At 50.6% G+C, this 21,976-nt stretch overlaps 3 protein-coding genes across 3 annotated transcripts; 1 reads left to right on the plus strand and 2 right to left on the minus strand.

The window, feature by feature from the left end:
• Positions 1–3,597: 3,597 nt before the first annotated feature.
• Positions 3,598–12,897, plus strand: atn1 (atrophin 1; the record flags this gene model as incomplete). Its single annotated transcript, XM_084471064.1, has 12 exons — positions 3,598–3,624; positions 4,237–4,338; positions 4,905–5,024; positions 5,404–5,920; positions 5,963–6,760; positions 6,818–8,522; positions 8,852–9,068; positions 9,410–10,780; positions 10,880–11,102; positions 11,385–11,552; positions 11,737–11,917; positions 12,220–12,897. 12 exons carry the CDS (start codon positions 3,598–3,600, stop codon positions 12,251–12,253), a joined length of 5,463 nt encoding a protein of 1,820 aa, XP_084327190.1. The 3' UTR covers positions 12,254–12,897.
• Positions 12,898–14,758: 1,861 nt separating this feature from the next.
• LOC311351366 (uncharacterized protein) lies at positions 14,759–15,987 on the minus strand. Its single transcript, XM_084471486.1, has 2 exons — positions 15,792–15,987; positions 14,759–15,600 (listed from the first exon to the last, which is right to left on the minus strand). The coding sequence occupies exons 1-2, from the start codon at positions 15,955–15,957 to the stop codon at positions 14,978–14,980; spliced, it is 789 nt and encodes a 262-aa protein (XP_084327612.1). The 5' UTR covers positions 15,958–15,987; the 3' UTR covers positions 14,759–14,977.
• Positions 15,988–17,228: 1,241 nt separating this feature from the next.
• tpi1b (triosephosphate isomerase 1b) lies at positions 17,229–21,479 on the minus strand. The gene is made up of 7 exons (XM_084471534.1): positions 21,275–21,479; positions 19,796–19,919; positions 19,609–19,693; positions 18,840–18,972; positions 18,273–18,358; positions 18,078–18,165; positions 17,229–17,894 (listed from the first exon to the last, which is right to left on the minus strand). Exons 1-7 carry the CDS (start codon positions 21,381–21,383, stop codon positions 17,776–17,778), a joined length of 744 nt encoding a protein of 247 aa, XP_084327660.1. The 5' UTR covers positions 21,384–21,479; the 3' UTR covers positions 17,229–17,775.
• Positions 21,480–21,976: the final 497 nt, after the last annotated feature.

Below are 21,976 nucleotides of genomic sequence, written 5' to 3' on the forward strand. Positions count from 1 at the left end.
GAGAGAGAGAGAGAGAGAGAGAGAGAGAGAGAGAGAGGTTTTGCAGAGCCGCTTGACTGGACACACCGTTTCGAGCTTTCCAAGATTGAAGTAGCCTATAGCCTTCTCGGGATAAAGAAACCTTGACAGATTGGCGTAAGGCGATAATGAATGTGGCTCAATGTTTTGGACGCCATGGGCTTGTATAAAAAAAAAAAAACGTTGATAACAAAGGATCAGTTTAGATCAAAGATTTTTTATTCCATGGCTATTCAATGGTTAAGGCCAACCCATTTGCACAACATCTAAGCCCAGTGTGTAAAGGTATAGGTGTGGAGGACCATATAGCTGGTTATGCACTACAGCCTCCATGCTGAAATTATGACGAATGGGTAGATTTGGCCGAAAGACGAACCTTTCCCAACAGCAAAGGTGACGCTTCAGAGGGGGAGAGAGAGAGAGAGAGAGACAGAGAGAGAGAGAGCGAGAGAGAGAGAGAGAGAGAGAGAGAGAGAGAGAGAGAGAGAGAGAGAGAGGGAGGGAGAGAGAGGGGGGGGGAGAGAGAGAGAAAGGACAAGGCAACAGGGAGGGGAGAAAAAAAACTCGGTTCCCTCCCTCTTCAGACTTTTGGCCCTCTCTCTGCGCCTCTTCCTCCTCCTTGCCTCGCTCCCTCCTTCTCCCCGAGCTCCCCCATTCCTTATGCAAATCACGCCCTCTTCTCACTCCCTTTCTCGCTCTCTTTCTCTCTGCGCGACGTGCATCCCTCGCTCGCCACTCTGGTGAAAATTGTGACTGTACCGAAGGCGAAAAAAAAAGTGCAAGTCGCCTCGGAGAAAGGGAGTGAGGGGAGAAAGAGAAAAGGGGCGAAGGGGGTGGGGAGGCAAGCGTTATACGCATCAATTTGTACAGTCTTCAGTGGCACCCCCGTTTTTCCTGCAACGACTTGAAAGAGAATTCTCCTGCATTACAATACCGTTACAATGTGATCCAGCAGCAGCCCCTGGGTAGAGAAGCGTGCGCCTCGGCGAATGTATGTCGGGCTGTGATATAGAACAACAACACAAATAACAGATAGCGCCGGAGACTGGGAGAGGGACACGCATCGCTGGATTTATAGGTAAGGAGAAGAAAAAAATGGATGCTTAGTGTGTATTTGAAGCTATTCTTGCTAGCCACGTTTGTGTGCTGTGCTCTCCCTCCCCTTTCTTTGTGCGTGGATGATCTATACTCTTTGCGTTATGGCACATTTGTGTGTCCTCCCGGTTAATGTAAAGAATGTATGAATGCACTTACGCGCACACACACATTCCAACGAGGAAAAGGACAACCGGTGCAAAATGGCATACGCCATTCTAGTTGGGCTTTCGGCTTCCTCGTAAAGATGTGGAATATACATATATGTAAAAAAAAAAAAAAAAAAAAAAAAGTGTCTTCTTTGGCATGGCATCCATTCTGATGGCGAACATGGATGTGCTGCCGAACGTGTTTCTTTGCGTCGTAGGTAGACTCCGCCGTTGTAGTCAGGCAGCATAGGCTACAGCATAGCTTCGGCCGGGCTCGTGTGTATCAATAACATTCGCAGGGGGAGAAAGACAAGAGAAAGAAGTCGCTGCTGCGGTGCCCGTTCGTCGGTGATGTAAGCAGTGCAACTGAATGCTGCTCCTTTGCATCCCATGCAGTGGGCTAGTCAATTTGTTTATAATGCATAGAGCTGCTCTGTGCGTATGTTTGGCGTGTGCGCACGGGTGTATTAGTGTGTGTGTGTGTGTGTGTGTGTGTGTGTGTGTGTGTGTGTGTGTGTGTGTGTGTGTGTGTGTGTGTGTGTGTGCGTGTTTTGTGAGTGTGTTGGAGAGACGGACACAAAGCAAGGCATAGTGTTTGCGTTCTATTTGTTTATTGGATATAGACCAGAAACAGCCAATACACACTGGTAGGCCTATGTACTGCCACCTGTAACTAAGAAACCGTGGGGTAGGGGTCCATTGTAGACTATTGTGCATCACATATTTTCCTATAACACATTATTGAATCAATCTAATTAGCTGCGTAAAGCTAATTACCTGCATTTGGATATTAATTGCTGGAGAGTCCAATTAAGGTTAGGGTTAGATCCACTTCAGCAATTCCCCCCTGGGATCAATAAAGAAATCTGAATGGGAATAATATATGCGTATGGAATCTCTTCTCCAAAAGTGTTCCCATACTGAAGCCTATATAAATGTAAATAACCCTTGTCATTGTTCTAATGGATAAGTGTGTCTTTAATAAAGTCATGGTGGCATGGTGTGTGAACAGGAGATAGGCTCCACTATTATGATTGATAGAAATGGCTGCTGCTGCAGCATCCACTAATAATTCATGCATGGCCATGTGTAGTGGAGTTGTCAAAGGATTTACTGGAGTCTACTGCTATGAATCACGTGCACACACCACAAATACAATGCAATCGGTGTACATCTATTTATTGCCTGCCTACTGAACCATTACTACATTTACCTCGTTGACTACTCTGCCCCATGTATTTTTTTAGTCCATCCTCCCTGTAAAGTGCACTATTTTTATCCTCATTCAATAATCATGATTGTCATAGTACACATGTTTCTGTCCAGGATGGTACGAGGGCGTGTGGATTAAATGTCCCCTTTGTATATGTACTTACACATACACACCCCTCTCTTTCAACAACATGGCTGAGGTGCAGTTGGTTAGACAGATGTGGCCAGGTCGGTGTGAGCGGCCAGGGCATAGACGACACCAAGGGCACCCCCTGGGAGACTGAAGGGTAACGCTCTGCTCTGTGTGGGACCGGCTGGCCGCAACCCCGCCGCCGCTGGGGTCGAGTTAGCCCCCCATGTCTGTTGGACCATGGTTGTGGTGAAGGTGGAAGGGGGCGTGGCTACTGTGGTGGTCCCCAAGGTGGTTCCTAATGTCTTCCACAGCAGCCAAGCCCCTCACCCAGCCCCCAGACCTTCTCTAACAACACCTTATTCCCTCTCCTGGTTCCTGTGCAACGTGCTTGTATTTCTGTGTGTGTGTGTGTGTGTGTGTGTGTGTGTGTGTGTGTGTGTGTGTGTGTGTGTGTGTGTGTGTGTGTGTGTGTGTGTGTGTGGTTGTGTGTATTTATTGTATGGCTACGGCCCACTGCTACAGAGTGGGCTGTGTGGGTCACAGTAACTGTAGTTTGGTGGTTAGCCACCTATTATGGGATAGACAGCTATCATGGCCGAGAAGAAGGAGGGACTTGTTTTGTCCGGCTCCTGTTGAGCACAGTGCATGCTGCTGAGCAGGAGAAATTTCGATTTTACCGTTGAGGTTTTTTTTAATGTGTAAACCAATGCAGTCACGGTTGTAAACTCAGGGGGTTCATATTTCCCGTCATGCAAACACCCTTGTATTCAATTTGCTTGCTGAGCTGCGTTTCTGGTAAAGCCATATTCCCGGGCATTCCTTGTTTGTTGATGGGTACTTTCTGATGTTTTTTTATTTTATTTATTTTTTTTACAGGTTTTATCGGTTGTAATACACAGTCTACACACCAAGAGACACCCTCCACCACCTCCACCGGTTAACTCCCAGCAATGGCATGCGGTGCAAAATGGACCTCATAGAGAAGGAGCGATGAAAACCCGAACACACAAGGAATCGGTGAGGAGCGGACTGCCCCCATGTAAGGCCTGTGAGGGGGGAGCCAGCCCCCCCTCACAGCGGCACCTAGGGAGATGGGAGACATGTTCAGGGCCTGGCTCTGCTCAAACTCCGGTGCCAGAGGGGCACTCGCCACGTTGGTCCTTTTTTGCCCCCATCTGATTGCATCTTATTGGCATTCTTTCTCTCCTTTTTTTTTTTTTTTCATCTCTCCCTCCTTCATTTTCGGTCCCTCACTTTGTTTAGCCACTACAAAATTAAATTCACTCTCCCTTTTGACAAGTAATGAAAAGATTCGCTCCCCTGAAACATTATCACCTGTCTCTCCGGGCCAGCGTTTGGAATTAATATGCCTTATTATGAGATCTCTTAATTTCCCTTTTTTAATTATTTTCTCCGTCGTATTTTTTGTTCTCGGTCTTGTATTTCCTTTCAATACTTTTTGCCTTTGCAATATCTCATCTGATATCTTTCTGTCTTGCTCTCTCCTTCTATCTTTTATCTCTCCCTCCGTCCCTCTCTCACGCTCTCTCTGTCCCTCCCTCTCTCACTCACTCTCTCTCTCTCTCTCTCTCTCTCTCTCTCTCTCTCTCTCTCTCTCCCTGTATTCAGATGCCCATGCGTAGTGGGCGCAGGCGGGGGGGCAGTGAGGAGCGGAGGGGCCGGCGCCCGCACGCCAGCCCACCTCGCCCCGAACGCAACGACAGACCGCCGGTCGGTCCATTGTTTCTTCTCATTTCCCCCTTTTTCCCCCGTCATATAGTCCACACCTGAGTCTACAAAGTGTGTCTGTGTGTGTGTGTGTGTCATCTGTGTGTATTTGTCTGTGTATGCATGTGTGTGTGTGTGTGTGTGTGTGTGTGTGTATTTGTCTGTGTATGTGTGTGTGTGTGTGTGTGTGTGTGTCTGTGTGTCTGTGTGTATTTGTCTGTGTATGCGTGTGTGTGTGTGTGTGTGTGTGTGTCTGTTTGAGTGTGTTATCTGTATGACATGGCATTGATAATCATCAACTTTGGAGTATGTTTTTTTTATGTCTGTTGTCCTTGTATGAGTCGTTGCCATGGTTTCAAGTGTCTGTTTGTTCAGCAACCATCAGTCTCAAAACGGTGATCTTTTTTTTGCATTTGAATTCGATTCAACACGTTCCTGTCTGTGCTGCGCGTTGCATCTTCTTTCTCAATCGGTTGCACTGGTCAAAACCCTGTACAGTATATAAACAGTAAGGTATGGTGTGGATTAAACATCATCTCAAAGAATTTTGAACTTCTGTGGCTTTGTAGCAGCGGGCGGCTGGTGAGGAATTGTCTGGAAACCGCTTTGATCGCAGATCGCAAGGCCATGATTCATCAGAGAGCGAGGGGGAGGAGCTGGTCTCCCCACCCAAAAGACAGAAAGTTCAGGTTGGCTGAACTTCACTACAGATAATGATAGATGCATATGTCATAGAATTATATACAATTTAATGTACAATATTATTATATCATGTGACGTGTTATGTATCGATGAATAAATACATAGATATTAAATTGGTTTGTTATTTTTATATATGTATGCAGAATAATGTATATAATGTATTTTTATTATATATATATAATAAAAATACATTATATACATAATGTGTGTATGTATATATATATATATATATATATATATATATCCACAGTATATATAAAACACGTTTTTAAATCATTAATATTATCATAAGTATTATTATTATAGTCATCATCATGTTGATCAGGTCTAGTTTAACCTTGCGTGCAAATGATCCTTCCTTGTCAGGATGCGGCCTCCACCCCGAACCCCCCCACCTCCACGCGCACGGCCGACAGCGCTGCTCCTTCCACGGTGCCCCCTCCAACCTCTGTTGCCAGCCAAGCTCGTGAGAGTGACAACGAAGACGGCCAATCCCAGGGCAGCAGGAGCTCAGTTGTAGGGAGCCTGGCCAATAGCAGCAGTAGCTTGAGCAGTGGGCGGGACATAGACCAGGACAATCGCTCCTCCTCCCCGAGCCTCTCCGCCTCCCCCCTGGGCAGCCTGGACTCTGATTCGGATGGCCCGGAATCACCAAAGCAAGGAGAGAGGGAGAGAGAGAAAGGAAAAGAGGGAGGAGTGGGGAAGCCAGCAGGAGAGGAGCGCAGAACAAGCCGAGAGGGAAGAGGGGAGGATTCCTGCGGAGACGGAGAAAAGAGGGATGGGGAGGGCAGAACGGAGGACGGCTCCTCCTTCAAACCCCCCTCCACCCCTCGCTCCTCCTCCCCTCTGACTCCCTCCCTCCGGGGTTCGTCGGACGCCCCTGGTGACGGCGGCGGTGGCGGCGGCGGTGGCGGCGGCGGCGGCGGCGGCGGCGGCGGCGGCGGGGGAAGGAAGAACTACTTCTCCCTGGACTCCAAGCTGGTGTGCAAGGTGGAGTACGGCGGGCCGGGGCCCGTCGACGCCCCGCACGGCGCCGCCGCCGCCGCCCGCATGAACGCCAAGGGCAACAACGCGCAGTGCGTGAGCAAGGCCGCCTCTGTCTCCGGCGGGGACTATCCCCATGGCAACCCCAACATTCCACACCCGCAGCTCCCCCAGCCCCTGCCACCCCCGCCGGCCCTCAAGCCCCTGGAGCTGGGCGGGGCGCAGAGCCTGCAGCCCGCCGAGGTGAAGGTGGAGAGGGAGAAGCTGGAGAAGGCGGACAAGCTGGGCGACAAGGCCCAGACTAATCCGCCGTCTCTGTTGCCACAGACGGGCCCCCAGCCACAGCCCCAGCCGCAGCCTTCCCCCCACCCACACCACTACAGCTCCACCAGCTGGCAGGGTGGCACGGCCACCGGTTGCCAGGGGAGCTGGGGCTACGCCCGTTACCCTGGCAACCACCACCCACACCAGCCGCAGCACCAACCCCCAGTGCAGCAGCAGCAACTCCCCTCTGTTTACAACCCCCCGTCCTCTCGCCACTCCTCCTCCCATCCCTCCTACCTCCCCCACCCTCACGCCCACCCCCACAGGGAGTACCTCCCCAGGTACGCCGGTGGGGGAGGAGACCGGGAGAGGGGGGCCGCAGGAGAGAGGGAGCGAGGAGTGAGGGGCGACTGCGGGGGCAGAGAGATCAACAGGGAGTTTGCTGCTCCGCTAGGCAACAGCGGTAGCAGCAGTAGTAGCAGCAGCAGTGGCGGTGGTGGTGGTGGTGGTGGTGGAGGGGGTAGCGGTGGTGGTGGGGGCGGCAACTGCGCGACCACTTGTGGTGGAATGGGCGGGGCCAATGGCATCGCAGGCCGGGAGTTCGGGGGCCTGTCGGTGGCTCAGAACCGGGAGTTTCAAGGCCCTGGAGGGAGAGACGGGTCCAATATGGGCCCCGGGGGGAGAGACGGGTCCAACATGGGTCCCGGGGGGAGAGACGGGTCCAACATGGGCCCCGGGGGGAGAGACGGGCCCAGCATGGGCCCCGGGGGGAGAGACGGGCCCAGCATGGGCCCCGGGGGGAGAGACTTTGGGCCAGCGTTCAGAGACAGAGACAGAGAGCGAGACCGAGATGGGGGGAAGGAGTTTCCTCCATCCAATCAGAACCAGAATAGAGACTTTGGCCCCAACGGAGCCGGAGGGGGCCATCCCAGAGAGAAAGAAGGGGGCCGCTGGGGTGAATTTGGAGGCCAAGCTAGAGAGCCGGGAGGCAGCAACAACAACAACCCAAACAACAACTCTGTTTCCCAGGGCAACCCCCCGGGTTCCGCTGCCGGGCTACCTGTGGCCCCCATGCTGAACCGGGACCCGCCGGCGTCCCCCCAGACCAACCCCAGCCACCCCCCTCATGCCCCCATGCCCCCACACCCCTCCAACCCCTCCGGCCGGGACTACCCCCCGACTTTAGACCAGGCCCAGATGGGGGCGGAGCGCGGCGGAGAGCACTTCCACAGAGACTACCCCCCGGGGAAGGACTACCCTGCGGGCGGACCCACCTCCGGGGGCCCCAACAGAGAGTACCTCAGCTCCCCGGGGATAGCGCCCAACCTGGGGCGAGAGTACTCGGGGGGGCCGGAGAGGGGCCCGCACTCCCACCCCCACCCGCCCCACCCCCACTACCAGACGGGGCCCAGGGACAGGGAGCGGGACCGGGACTCCAACCTGCGGGAGTCGGCCCTCTACCAAAGGGGCGGCCCCAATCAACCCCCGGCGCTCTCTCCGTCCTCCTCCTCCTCCACCTCCTCCTCCGGCCACCACGGACACCCTCCCAACGGCCCCTACCCTCCCCCGCCGCCGCCCCTCCCGCCTCCTCAGCCCTCCCACGCCCAGCAGCCCCTCCAGACGGTCCTGGGGCCCAACGCCCGCCCTCCGCACTACCAGTCCTCCAACCAGACGCCGCCCACGCCGCTGTCCCCGCTGCCCAGCCCCAACACCAACCCCATGGGAGGCTTCCCGCCGTTCCCCCCCCCCGGGTCCGCCGCGGGGTCCGGCCTGCCGCTGGCCGGGCCCGGGGGGCCGGGCGGGCCCCCCTCCTGCTCGCCCAGCTGTCGGCCCTTCCACGGCACCCTGAACAGCCACCCGTCGTTCAGCGGGCCGTACCACGCCAACGGAAACGCCGGGGGTAACATGGCCCCGAACAACAGCGGCACCAACGCGCAGTCGCTCTCGCCGCAAAACGCCTCCAAGGGGCCTCTGTTGCTCAGCAACCTGGGCAACAACAACAACAACAGCAGCAGCAGCAGCGGCGGCAGCGGCACGGCGTCAGGCCCCGCCTCCAGCTCTTCCCATCCGGCGGAGGGGCACGTCGACGCCGCCACGGGCCAGCTCCCCGCGCCCGTCATCAAGGAGGAGCCCATCGAGGAGCGGGAGGAGAGCGTGAGCCCGCCTCCGGTGTTGAGAAGCCCCTCCCCCGAGCCGAAGCAAGTGGACATCCCCATCCACGCCAGCCAATCAGCACGGTAAGACGCCATCCCAACAGTTTGTCTTCCTGTTCTAGCCTCCCCATCGGAAACCGTTTTGATACAGATTTAATCCCAATATTAATGCATTACATTCATATGGTGATAATCAGTACACCCAAAGTGCTTTCCACAGTGTGTGTGTGTGTGTGTGTGTGTGTGTGTGCGTGTGTGCGTGTGCGTGTGCGTATGGGCCTGCACCTCATCCACACTACCACACCTGGTGGTTATTATTACACAATGCTAAAGTGTAGTCAGGTGGGCCATGATAACGGGGCCGATGACGATAATTATACCAATTACGGAGGTGTGGTTGCCGGCGTTCCCAGGTTCCACCGGGTCCTCGACCGCGGCAGTGGGAACTCCTGCGCCCGCAGCGACGTCCTCTTCGTCCCCCTCGACGGCTCCAAGCTGTGGAAGAAGAGGAACGACATGATCGAGAGGGCCCGCAGAGAGGTGGAGCAGAGGGCGAGAGACCTGAGGGAGAAAGAGAGGGAACGGGAGAGAGAGCGGGAGCGGGAGAGAGAGTTAGAGAGGCACTTACAGGTATATCACATGGTGTGTGGAGTATCCCTTAACACTTACACAACGCCCAAATCTTCATGACATGTGTCGTGTTTATTTGATCTTTGATATATATTTCACATGCTGGCAACCTTTGTACATTATGCAAAGAAATAGCCGTTTGTACTATAGCTAGTTGCACATACGTTCTTTACAAAGCAATGCTTTGCAGTTTCACAACAAAACAGTACATAGTCCTCAGCATTGAAGAGAACGAATAGTAAAAGTAATGATAATTCCTAAATGATTAATTATAATTGATCATTGATGCACGGTGCCGATACGTGACTGTGTCGTTGTCTGTGTTTTCTCGCGCCGCGCAGCAGCAGAAAGACATCAACAACAGCGCGGCGGGCCGGCAGGGCTCCTCCCTCTTCTTCCCCTCCTCCTCCTCCATGATACTCGACCCTTCGTCCTCGTCCGCCTCCTCTTCTGTCACCCAGTCCCACCCCATGTCCCACCCCCAGCATCACCACGCACACCCCCACGCCCACCTCCACCCCTCCCACCCCCTCCACCAGTCCCTCTCCCACTCCATCCCCCACTCCCTCCTCCTCCCCTCCATGGGCGGGGGTTCGGCGGTGGTTGGCGGCCCCCAGGGGGCCTTGGGCATGGGGTTGGGGGGTCCTTATCTGGGCCCTGACACCCCAGCACTAAGAACCCTGAGTGAGTACGCTCGCCCCCACGCCATGTCCCCGCTGGGGGCGGCGAGTCGCGCTCAGGCCCACCACCCGCACGTCCACCACGGCCACCCGCACGTCCATCCCTCCTTCTTCCTCCCCCAGTTCCAGAACCACGCGCTGGCCCACCCCCACCACATGCCGGCCGACGCCGCCACGGCGGCCGCCATCCTGGGCTTCCTGTACGGGGGCGGCCTGGAGGGCCAGGGTCACCCCGGGGTCGGCCCGGGGCACGGCGGGATGGGGGCGGCGGGGCTGGGCGGGATGGGCTTCCCCCACGCGGTGGCCGCGCACCGCGACCGCATGAAGCAAGGCTTCGAGTTCAAGAGCGAGGACCGGATGTACCAGCCGGGCTCCATGTCCGACCAGACCGCCCTGGCCCTCGCGCACTCCCACTCGCACGCCCACGCGCACGCCCACGCCCACGCGCACGCCCACGCACACTCCCTGCTCCTCGGGGGCGGAGGCGGAGGGGGCGGCAACGAGGTGTCCCTCTACGGCACCCCGCCTCCCTCGGCACAGCCCGGCGGCCCCCCCCACCACCAGAGTCCCACCATGGCCCAGGTGACCCGACCGCCCCACCCTCCCCCACCTCAGGCCCTCTCCAACCCCTCCACCCCCTCCCTGATGCCTCCTTCCCTGCCCTCTCACCCGCCATCCGCCCCCAGCAACGCACCCCCACCCCCGGGGGGCCCCGCCGCGCCGGCCCCGCCTAACCCTCCACCTGCACCGACCTCCTCCTCCTCCTCCTCCTCCTCCTCCTCCAACCCCGCCTCCTCCCTCCATCACCCAGCGCCTCACCCCTCCTTCCCCAGCTCTCTGCCCCCCCACCCACCTCCGGCCCCCGCACCGTCAGCGGCGCCCGAGCCCTACGCCCCCGCCACTCGCTCGCCCCCCTCCAACGAGAGAGACCGCAGCGTGGAGAGAGAGAGGGACAGGGACAGGGAAAGGGAAAGGGAAAGGGGGGGCTTGCCTGCCCCGGGCGAGAGAGAGCGAGAGCGGGAACGAGAGCGAGAAAGAGAACGAGAGCGAGAGAGAGAGCGAGAGCGGGAACGAGAGCGAGAGAGAGAGCGGGACAGAGATCGAGACCGAGAGCGAGAGAGAGACCGAGAAAGGGAAAGGGAAAGAGAGCGAGGAGGAAGCGGAGGTAGCGGCGGCGGCGGAGGCGGAAGTGGAGGGGGAACCGGAGCGGGAGGCGGAGGAGGAGGAGCAGCAGGAGGAGGAGGAGGAGGTGGAGGGGAGAACCTGGGGCGTCTTCAGATGTTAAACGTGACCCCCCATCATCACCAGCACTCACACATCCACTCCCACCTCCACCTGCACCAGCAAGACACAGGTACCCACTGCTACTAACGAATCTGTCCATCTATTAGAGCCGCACCGCCGCATGAGTACACATGTGAACAAATCACACCACAACATTTGACTTGATTAGCCTCAGAGTGTCTGCCTTTGCCTTTCAGCTTTAACGTTACATCACACCCCATAAGCAGAGACACTTGGTACTAAAGATGTTCCTGCGTTTCCTCGGGACTAAGTTTGAAGCGCGCATGTGTTGTTTTCTCGCACTAGTTTTAAATATGTTCCTGTGTTTTCCTTCTACATCACTGGCATCCAGCAGCGGGCGGGGTTCACCCCCTGATGGACCCGTTGGCATCGGGGTCTCCGCTGGCACGTCTCCCCTACCCCGGTGCCACGCTCGGCAACCCCATCCTGGCCCACCCCCTCACTGACAGCGAGGTCCTCCGCCAGCAGCTGTTCGGTGAGGAGAAGGCTCCTCGTCCATGTACTTGTTCAACTTTTTCCTACCACAAATCTATAGTGATCCAACATGAATTGGACTAGCTCATCAATTATGGTTCAAATTTTTTGAACGACGCCGTGATTATGATTAACCTGCACTGTCTGCTCGTCTTCTCTCCCGCGCCCCGTCTGTGTCTCTGCCCCACGCCGCTGTGACGGGCCACCAGGTGCTCCGTTCCGTGACCTGCCCCAGCCCTCCTCTCTCACCGGCCCGATGTCCGCAGCCCACCAGCTCCAGGCCATGCAGCAGGCCCAGAGCGCAGAGCTGCAGATTCAGAGACTGGCCCTGGAGCAGCAGTGGATCCATCACCACCACCACCACTCTCTTACCCAGGAGGAGTACTACAGGTAAAGGGGTGTGTGTGTGTGTGTGTGTGTGTGTGTGTGTGTGTGTGTGTGTGTGTGTGTGTGTGTGTGTGTGTGTGTGTGTGTGTGTGTGTGTGTGTGTGTGTGTGTGTGTGTGTGTGTGTGTGTGTGTGTGCGTGCGTGCGTGTGCATAAACGTGTTGCAGGTACATTCTTGAACCGCTTAACCCATTTTGAGGACTATTGTTAAAGTCTTAACATTTAGTATCAAGATGGGGTGACTTAATAAAGCCCTGTGACCTCTGCTTGACCTTGACGTGTTTGTGATGTCTGTTGACCTTTCAGTCACCTGAAGAAAGAGAGTGACAAGAGCCTGTGAGGGGAGGGGCACCAGAGAGAGAACTGCAAAGGAAAAAAACACCAAACTACAGTATGGTCTGGAACACAATGACACAGAAGTACACGGGCACTGATAAACAAAAGGGGAAGAAGACAAAAGATACCCCTGGACTTTTGCAGAACAAGGATTTATTGAAGGAAAGTGAATTATTGTAATGGAGTAAAAAGAGATGGAGAGAGAGAGAGAAGGGAAAATGTTGCACACACTTCCTGTTTTAACTGTCAAATGTCCAAGAGCCACACGAAAGCACTTCCCTGCGTATCTCCTTCTCTCCAGTTGTGTTTTTACATTGTGCTCTGTACAGTATATTAGGTGGGGCAGCAATAGTGACGTACAGTAAGTGTAAATTACCTTATGCCAGAAGGAATGTGTACATGAGTCTCTTTTCTGTCATTGCATGTAGCTAGGCACTTATTCTAAACTGGTGGATCTTTTGGCTCTATTTTTAGTATTCATCCCCTCTTTTGTATCCGAGGGGCGTTCTATATGCATGAGACCAGCGATTTTAGTGTTCTATTATGTTTATTATGATCAACTGTATTGTTATTATGATTATTGATGTCCGTTTGTTGATAATTATATAATTAAATGAACATATTATTTGTATTATTTTTTTACATTTTCATGGTATGGCTGTCATTTTTGCGTTCCTTTTTTTTTTTAATTTCCAACTTAAACTTGTGAAACAAGATGCAAACAAAGACAAAAAAATGTGAAAATAAATTATAATCTTTTTGCTAAACACTTTGCCCCTCCTTCTTATCCACCCCCCCCCCCCCCCCCCCCCCCAACCCAAAGCCCCCCTCCCCCCACGTACCCTTCTCGTCCACATACATTCTGACTTGCCCTCTCTTTCTCTTTGTTTTATACAAGTCACTCATGCACAAAGCATATCAAATTCCTGCTTTTTCTCCCCCTCCCCCCTTTCTTCCAAACTCCCTCTCCCTGTCTCCATCGGTCTCTCCCTCCCTCTCTTGGTGAGTGTGGCTAATGGGAGACACATGGGGATGGGGAGAGCGTACAGCCAGCCAGCCGAGGCGCTCCAACGCACACCAGCCGTCCCAAAGAGCTAGCATTCCATACCATACTGTAAAAGTAGGGGAGGGGGGGGAGGCAAAGAGAGGAGAAATGAAAGGATAGAGAGAGAGAGAGAGAGAGGAGTTGAAAGAGTGTGATTTACACATGCTGTTGAGGGCTCAGGGCTGTGTGTGTGTGTGTGTGTGTGTGTGTGTGTGTGTGTGTGTGTGTGTGTGTGTGTGTGTGTGTGTGTGTGTGTGTGTGTGTGTGTGTGTGTGTGTGTGTGTGTGTGTGTGTTCTCTCTGGCCCGTGCATTCCACCCTCTGCCTAGATACAGGCCTGAAGTGGAGATTAACCATGGACTTATACGGGCCACGCTACAGTCTGGCTGTAGTGCTCTCATTATCCGTCATTATCATATATCCTCAGGTCATGCGCCCTCATCTGTCAGCCACGGAGCCATCAGAACATTAGCCAATTAGCTAACTGTCATTAGGGCAATTTAAATGCTAATTAGCTGTGTTGTTAATTTGTTTAATTGGTTTGCGGTTTATTACACAAGCAAGACTCGCGTGTACCAAGGTTTAACAACGCTCGTAACTTTAACTTACATATAATATAACATATACGGGACATGTTCATGTTATAGTGAGGACGTAGGTTTTTTATGCTGTTGAATGTCACCTTGAATAAATGTGTCAACATAATGTAAAGTAGCGAGATAAATCTAATTTTACCCTCTGGTGACGGTACATCTGGGAGATATTCTTAGCAGTCCATCAGTCATTTGCAGGGTGAGGGGGACAGTGCCAGAGTTATGGATGATAAATGGGGGTATACCTTGTGTTAGCTCTGCCCCCTGCTTAACATCACTGCCCGGTGACATCTCTCTCAAGTTTTCACGTTTATATCCATTGAAAATGCAGCTAGATTGTCAATATTGTTATTGGGATCTCGCAGGGTTTGTGAGTGCTTGCCTTGCTTGCAGTACAGGAGGCAAAGCCGACAAAAAAAACCAACAATAGCCCCCATGTTCTCTCTATCGAACGGTGTTCGTTCATGCAGCCAACTACAGAATGGATACCCGGATGGGGTGTCCAGTTACACCACATATGGATAAACTGATATATTATTCATTATTGAATGAGAATTGGTATATCTTTGGGGTAAACATTGGCGATAGAAAGCTGCTTAATACGAAAATGTGAATGAACTGCTGCTTTTATATAGTGACTGCCCTCTGCTGGAGTAAATGGCGTCTATTCCCCATCCTATTCGGATTTTCAAAGATGCCAAATCCAACGCATCATTTGATGCATCCAGTGTAAACACTGAAGAAAACGTGATCATACTCGTCGGTAACACTTTAATGTGTAGAATATCTGAAATAGAATAGAGCTTGCTTTTTTTGGGGCGAGAAATAAATGATATCAATTATTATCATCTGCAGTTGTGTAAAATCTTTGAGTATCATTATTATTTTTTTTACAATGTCACACTTTGGAAATTATGAGGCATGCACATTCATAACAAATAGAGGACATGTAAACCAATGCAACACAACGAGTTCAGTTGCACGTTTTCAGTCTTATAATAATTCATTTACAACATTGGCCTACACAGGACAGCTATAGCCACTCCACGGTGCACATTAAACAGCGTACTCAGTCTTAACAGTACACTCATTCATACAGGCATATTTTCTCTCTTGTGTATACACCGCATGTGCCTGCCAAGGGACTCCATCCATTTGAAAGACTTTCCACAGTAATTACATATAAAGTGCTTCCCTTCGGTGTGTATAGTCTGGTGTCTGTTCAGCGCGCTTGTGGTTATAAAGGTTTTTCGACATATATCACATCTGTACGGCCTCTCCCCGGTGTGTGTCCTGATGTGCGCTGCCAGGTGGGAGCAGTTGCTGAAACGTTTTTCACACACAGAACAACAATACGGCCTGTCTTTGTTTTCCTCGCCGTTGTTTTGGTAGGGGTGGAACGGCAAGACGGCGTCTTGCAGATTATTTTTCAGACTGGACGGGGACGAGATAAAATCTTTGATGTCCGAGTCCAGCCCGTCCAGCTGCTCCTCGTCGTGGCTCATCCAGAACTCTCTGTGCGTCGCCTTCTGCTGCTCCTTCTTGACCAGCAGCGAGGGCTCCGACTGCTCCTGCTCCATACTGCTGCCCTCATCCGTCTCGCAGTGCGGCGTCTCGGAGGCCTCCACTGCAGGGACAGGGGGGATTGATTGATGGTGCGGCTGCTGATGGGTGTGCAGTGGCTGTGTGACGGAGCACCTCTCCGTCCGAGGGACTGAAGGAGAGACAAAGGATCGGTTTTGCTTACATCAAATGACACACATATAGGCTATACTGTACCACACACGCACGCGACAGTATAAAGAAGTATACAAAACAATAATAGTAAAAAAAAAAACATATGCATGTGATATTTGTGGGAAGAAAAAAAAAACACAACAGCGCACTGGATCGATTCAAACCGACCTGACTTCAGGATCTTGATTTGCATCCGCAGCCGACTGATCTCTAGGTCTTTGGAACGGCAGATCTCTTCCTTGTAATCAGATATAGTTTTTTCAACAGCCCCGAATATTTCCTCAGCTGCCGCTGTCAGTCTCGCATTGAGAAATACCCGAAGCGACTGCATCATGGTATTTTTCTTTTGCCGAAGATAAATTGCTTTCGGCGGTGCTCCGCGACGTATTCTTGCGACTCCTATGAACGTCACGCTTCACTTGTAAACACGGACGTGAGAATGCCACGCAAAGCGACCACAACGCGACGTGTTGCACTACCGCCCCCTACTGGAATGGGGTGCAGAAGACAATAGTTGGTGAAAATAATAAATATAAACTCCTGTATTTTAGAATTATATCGTCTTATCATGAAGTCTTCGATATATATTAACAATTCGATTTTGAAGTCGAGATAAATGAGTCCAATTATCTACAATACAGCCAGGTATAATTGTCATAAGAAACACTCCTAATGGACATAACATAATCCTTCAAGGCACAACCTTGATTTGCTAGTGGTCTTCTTAAATGTTCCTAGTTAACTGTCATGTCTCGTAGCATCACGGATCTGACAGCACTGACTAATTCAATAGGTTCTGTCAACTCATATTTGTGTAGTTATTTCCCACATACAGGCTTTAAGTAACTCACATGTGGAAGCTACCATATTTTGACAACACATAATAAAGGCAACGCAATACCTTTATTATGAATGGCTGTATTATCTTTGGTATTTGTCATGTGTTTGAAGGGTAAAGGCCAGGATTAGTCCCTCTCCTATGATATGGGTTGCTGCAATGTCTGGTGTCATAGGATCCTCCTCAGTGCTTGTGTTCAGGACCTGGATAAATATAGCAGGCCTAGAACGGCTGCACTGCATGGCATTGTCTTCCCAGGCCCTAGCATGTGTAATAGGACACCCACTCTCCCTCCAGCTTATCCACTCTTACACCATTTACACCCAATGCAATACCAGTGCAAGCAAGAGGCAAAATACAAAATACAGAACCCCCCATTGGCCATTATTTAAAGGTGCCATGACATGCCACCAGGTGTGGTATCACATCACAGGTGTGCGTGTCCACCTAGATGTGTGACGGATAGACGAGCAACGTTTGCTACAGTCCACTGGGTAGGCTTATAGACTGGTCTATCCACTTCCTGCCCCATATAGATGTCATAAGGGGCAGGTTTCCAAAACGGCTTGTAACGGCTAATCACACCACACCTGGTGGCATGCCATGGAACCTTTAAAGAAAAAGGATCTTAATAGGATGTCATCATGATACTATGTTATCATGATCATTTTTCTAGAGGACACAATGTTATATTCATGCATTATTTAAAAATATAAAATTTTATCATTTACAAAGAAATGTAGTAAGAACAAAACATGAGCCATGAAACCAGTCTCTAACTGTTTATTACAATGTTCTCAGTCTTCCCCTTCTACGCCAAGGGCCGTAATACAATATGATTGACAAGTGATGGGGATCCTCCCTCTTGGCCACACATCCCATACGGGAGGGGGATGATGAATGTATACAAGCAAAGAAAACGCATAGAACATCACAATCAAACAAAGAGACACTAGTGACACTACCCAAGTCCGTAAACTTTTCAAGTAGCGTAATTGACGTTTTGCATTAAGGTCTAATTCTTGGGTGCAGACCTATTGCCTGAGCGTGGTATTTATAGTGCACAAGTGCACTTTCAGTAGACCAAACCAATTGTTTTCTCCAGTGCATTACAGTGCATGTGTCCACCTGCTCCTTTTATTGACAACAAAACCAAAACTGGAACCGCGGGAATGACATCGCAAACACCTAGTATAAAGGGCGAGGAGAAGCTGGTTTTAAGTGCTGAGGTTAAGTGAAAAGGGACTGAAACATGGTTATTATGAATGGAATTGGCCGCCTGGAGTTGGTCAAACCGCCGAAGTGTTCGGAAGTCTAGATGTTGGCGTTGATGATATCAACAAACTCGGCCTTGAGGGAAGCTCCGCCCACGAGGAAGCCATCCACGTCCTTCTGGGAGGCCAGCTCCTTGCAGGTGCCTCCGGTCACGGAGCCTGAGGTTGAAGAAATAAGTACAAAGTCATTATGGAGCCGGAATAACAGTGAGTGAACCGGTTACAGTTTCATATACTAATTTATTAAAGGATTCAGGAGCTTTGTACTGGCCATACAAAGCAATAAAGTAATAAAAAACTAAAACTACAAACTAAACTCTATTCAATGCGCAGGCTGCTCACCTCCGTAGATGATCCTGACAGAGTTGGCCACGGCTTCCGACACGTTGGTCTTCACCCACGCCCTCAGTTTGTCATGGACCTCCTGGGCCTGAGGGCGAGATACAGACAACGTGTGAGAGAGAGACAATGAGAGAGAGAGAGAGATGGATAATGGGGAGCTACAGGTCTGGTTTAACTGGTCCATTGGACCTGTACCTGTGCAGGGGAGGCGGTCTTGCCGGTACCAATGGCCCACACGGGCTCATAGGCGAGCACAACCTTGCTCCAGTCCTTGACATTATCTAGAAAAAAGACAGTTACAAATCAAACAGGGTATTTTAATAAGGTACTTGAAACATTTCTTAAGGGCGCTGTAGGCAAGATTTAAGAGCTATTGTAATTTGTAAAAATGGCACAGCCATCCATCAGCTTTTAGAGAGTGAAATGGACTGTGAGGGATCTGTTTCGAGTTGACTGCGCCTGCCTCCGAATCCAATTTAGATTTGAGACGGCTCCAGGCTCTTTTCTGACCATTCAGGGCATCCCTTTCCTGATTGGTTTGGGGAATTAATCTTGCCTGTCAATCACAGGTGTGTAACACACACACACACACACACACACACACACACACACACACACACACACACACACACACACACACACACACACACACACACACACACACACACACACACACACACACACACACACACACACACACACACACACTCCAAGTTTAATTTTCATGAGAGAGAGAGAGATTGATAGGGAGGGCGGTAGTACCTGCGATGACTTTAGTCTGAGCGAACACAACCTTCTCGGTGATGCCAGCCTCCCTCTCGTCCAGCTTCTCCCCGATGCAGGCGATCACACCCAGGCCGTTCTCCAGAGCGTGGGCCGTCTTCTGGCCAATGAGCTGTCGCCAAGTGGAGGTAAACGCAGCATTGTTTAAAGGGAACCGTCCGTCCAGCCCGACTGATATTTTGCCACGGGTATACAATAGACCAAAGGATATGTGGCCCTTGAACCCTTCACCTCCTCACTTTATAAGAGTTGAAGTTGTCCCTGGTTACCTTTTCTTAAGCCCTCATGTGTAGTGAAGTGTAAGTGTTAATCTAGAATATATCTAGTCAATATTGCAATACAACACATTTTGAAAAACCTGTTATAAAGACGCCTTCAGCCAAGGTTCCTATCTGCCCCTCCGTGAAAATCCACCAAAGTAAATCTGCGGTTTCAGATAATGGAACTAAATAATGATAAATTGTTAAACAAAGTTACTTTGAGTAAATACACTTTGAGTAAAAAAATCACGTTAAGTAAATGTGCTTTTCAACACTTCTAGATTGAGAGCAACAGACAATCATATCTTGTCATTTTTCGCAACTGGCCTTTCTCCAACATTTTTTTTTTTTTTGTTTTCACATTTGATGGCTTTAATCAGTTGTGCGTCAGAAATGTATGGGCAGTAACAGTAATAGATTCTATGAGAAGTCATTGAAAAACCGGAACGGTAATAACACATCACATATCACGTCACGTAAAAAGGTACCTCATCGCTCTCTCCGAACACGTGACGTCTCTCTGAGTGTCCCAGGATTACCCAGTTCACGCCAACATCCTTGATCATCGCAGGACTGTAGATGAAATTAAACACACACGACGACCCCGTCAACACTCTATGTTTGATTTACATAGAGATGGAGAGGCGACGTTATCTCTAGATTCGTGGACCATACCTGATCTCCCCGGTGAAGGCACCCTTGGCCACTTTGTAGCAGTTCTGAGCAGCCACACCAAGCTTGGCGTCCATCTTGGATCTGACAAAATCCAGGTAGATGGCGGGGGATCCGCACACAACCTCTGGAAGTTCAAAGAGCAGGAAGACAGTCCTTGAGGATTAATGGTATTTCATATGGTGTTTAAAGAAGGGTTGTGCCCATCACCAATGATTCTAATTGGGCTCAGCAACAAAGTTGCGATGGACAGCAATCGAAAGAACACACACACACACACACACACACACACACACACACACACACACACACACACACACACACACACACACACACACACAGTAGTGGCTCAAGCTAAGAAAGACAGCCATGTAAGTACTCCATATTCTACAAAGTTCAAGTAGAATGAGATAGTGAAATTCAAGAGGTAACCATATCTTGAAGATACATAGGTCTATATTAAACATCCACAATATGGGCCAAGTAAAGGTCATATGGTCATATTCTCAGAGTTCTGGACGCATAAAGGTCTAAGTTCACCCTCTAAAGGTCTCTTGCACGACCCGCATACTGAAGCGGTCACGCAAAAGGCAGAGCACAAAGTTCAAAGGTCGACTACAGGATCAACTTTAAAGTCATGCACAGAGCAGACCCTGCCAGATTGTGAAATAGACCAAACTGAGTTTTAAAATCAATAGATGGTGGTGAGGAAAGCTACAGTATGCGTATGGCCGACGTCATGAGGCCACAAACTGCGGGGCGGATAGTGTAATAGAACAAGGTTCAAGGATATTGTGCCGTTATCAGCGTACATACTGCATTGTGTGCCTTTAACACAATGCAGTTTTTTTAATATAATGGTTTATATAATAAGTACAGTAATTTCATAACGCAGAACGGACAGGAAATGATAAATCACGGTGACCTTTTTTTGTCCTCTGTCACTCCCACTGTCATACATTTAATACAAACATAATCGCCTTGTCCGCCACACTAAGTATTTTCGTTTTGAATGTCAAAGCTTATCGGGACAATTGTAAAATCGCCATCAGCTAATGCAGACAGATAGTTTGTTGCTCCATGGTCTACGTGCAGACCAAAACGCACGCCCACCGACAAGAATAGAAAGTCGTCAACGATCAAACCAATTTGTCAATATGCTGCATTATCGAAATGACAATGAACACAATCAAGAATTAAGTCCAATCGAAACATAGTAATGAGTGTGTCCGTCTCTACTATTGCATTTTTTAATATAACAATACTATAGTTCCAATGAATAAACATCATCGACTACTACCTTTTTTTTTTTTAACGTGCAACTTTGTGCAACATACCAATAAACATGATTATAAGGTGACTCAGGAATGGTATACGATCGTAAACGATACAACGGCCTGACTGGGATTGCACGATGAAAGAGTGCGGGAGGGAAGTGGATCAAATGGAAGCTCGATTAGCGAGCGTCACAGATGCACGTACCGACATTGGCGTCCAGCTTGGCGGTGTTCAGGGTCTGGATGAGTTCACCCAGGCTCTTCTTGTCGCCGTTCATCTTCCAGTTTCCCCCGACGAAGAATTTCCTGCTCATGTTTGCGGTGTTTGGGGTCGGTTAGACTTAGAACGAACTTAAAGGGGTGACAAGGATGTACCTACGACCAGAAGGAAAGAGACAGCGGGAGGGTGGAAGCGACGCACTGCATTTATTTAACCCGCACCACTAAACCCCTCCTCTCCCCTGCTCCCACTGCTCTCCATTGGTTCACTGGGACAAGCCGGGCTCTGACAGGGCATGAAAAAAAAAAAATGAAAAAAGCAATTAAAAGGGTTCAGGGTGGTAACGATACAAGACACCAACCACATCTAAAGTCATTTGACATTTGTGTGTGCATATTTTGTAACGCTGGAAGGAAGGGAGCACAGAGAAGAAGTAGAGTAGCACGGAGCCACCAGAGTGACGCCTGCGGATTCACCGTTTCTGGTTGGCTGTGAACACGACGCCTTCCTGTCGTCTGCGAGGCGGATTGGGAGACGAGCAGCCCTATTTGAATATCCAGCATGCAATTCACGCAATTCAGTTTTTACTTAATATGTTATGCAACTATTAGGCATTGTCGGCTATATATGTTGAAATTGTGCAATGGCTTTATAATATGGTATCATTTTTAACAGAAAATATATCCT

The sequence above is a fragment of the Micromesistius poutassou genome, assembly GCF_964030765.1.
Source record: "Micromesistius poutassou genome assembly, chromosome: 8".
Taxonomy (NCBI): Eukaryota; Metazoa; Chordata; class Actinopteri; order Gadiformes; family Gadidae; genus Micromesistius; species Micromesistius poutassou.

What these genes read in the sequence shown, in the direction of transcription:
- tpi1b (XM_084471534.1), bottom strand. Translation starts at nt 21,383, where the DNA reads ATGAGCAGGAAATTCTTCGTCGGGGGAAACTGGAAGATGAACGGCGAC. An exon ending in CAAGCTGGACGCCAATGTCG is followed by an intron (nt 19,920 to 21,274) that starts GTACGTGCATCT and finishes TTGAACTTCCAG; the next exon opens with AGGTTGTGTGCGGATCCCCC. An exon ending in TGTTCGGAGAGAGCGATGAG is followed by an intron (nt 18,973 to 19,608) that starts GTACCTTTTTAC and finishes ACTTGGCGACAG; the next exon opens with CTCATTGGCCAGAAGACGGC.
- LOC311351366 (XM_084471486.1), bottom strand. Translation starts at nt 15,957, where the DNA reads ATGATGCAGTCGCTTCGGGTATTTCTCAATGCGAGACTGACAGCGGCA. An exon ending in AATCAAGATCCTGAAGTCAG is followed by an intron (nt 15,601 to 15,791) that starts GTCGGTTTGAAT and finishes TCTCTCCTTCAG; the next exon opens with TCCCTCGGACGGAGAGGTGC.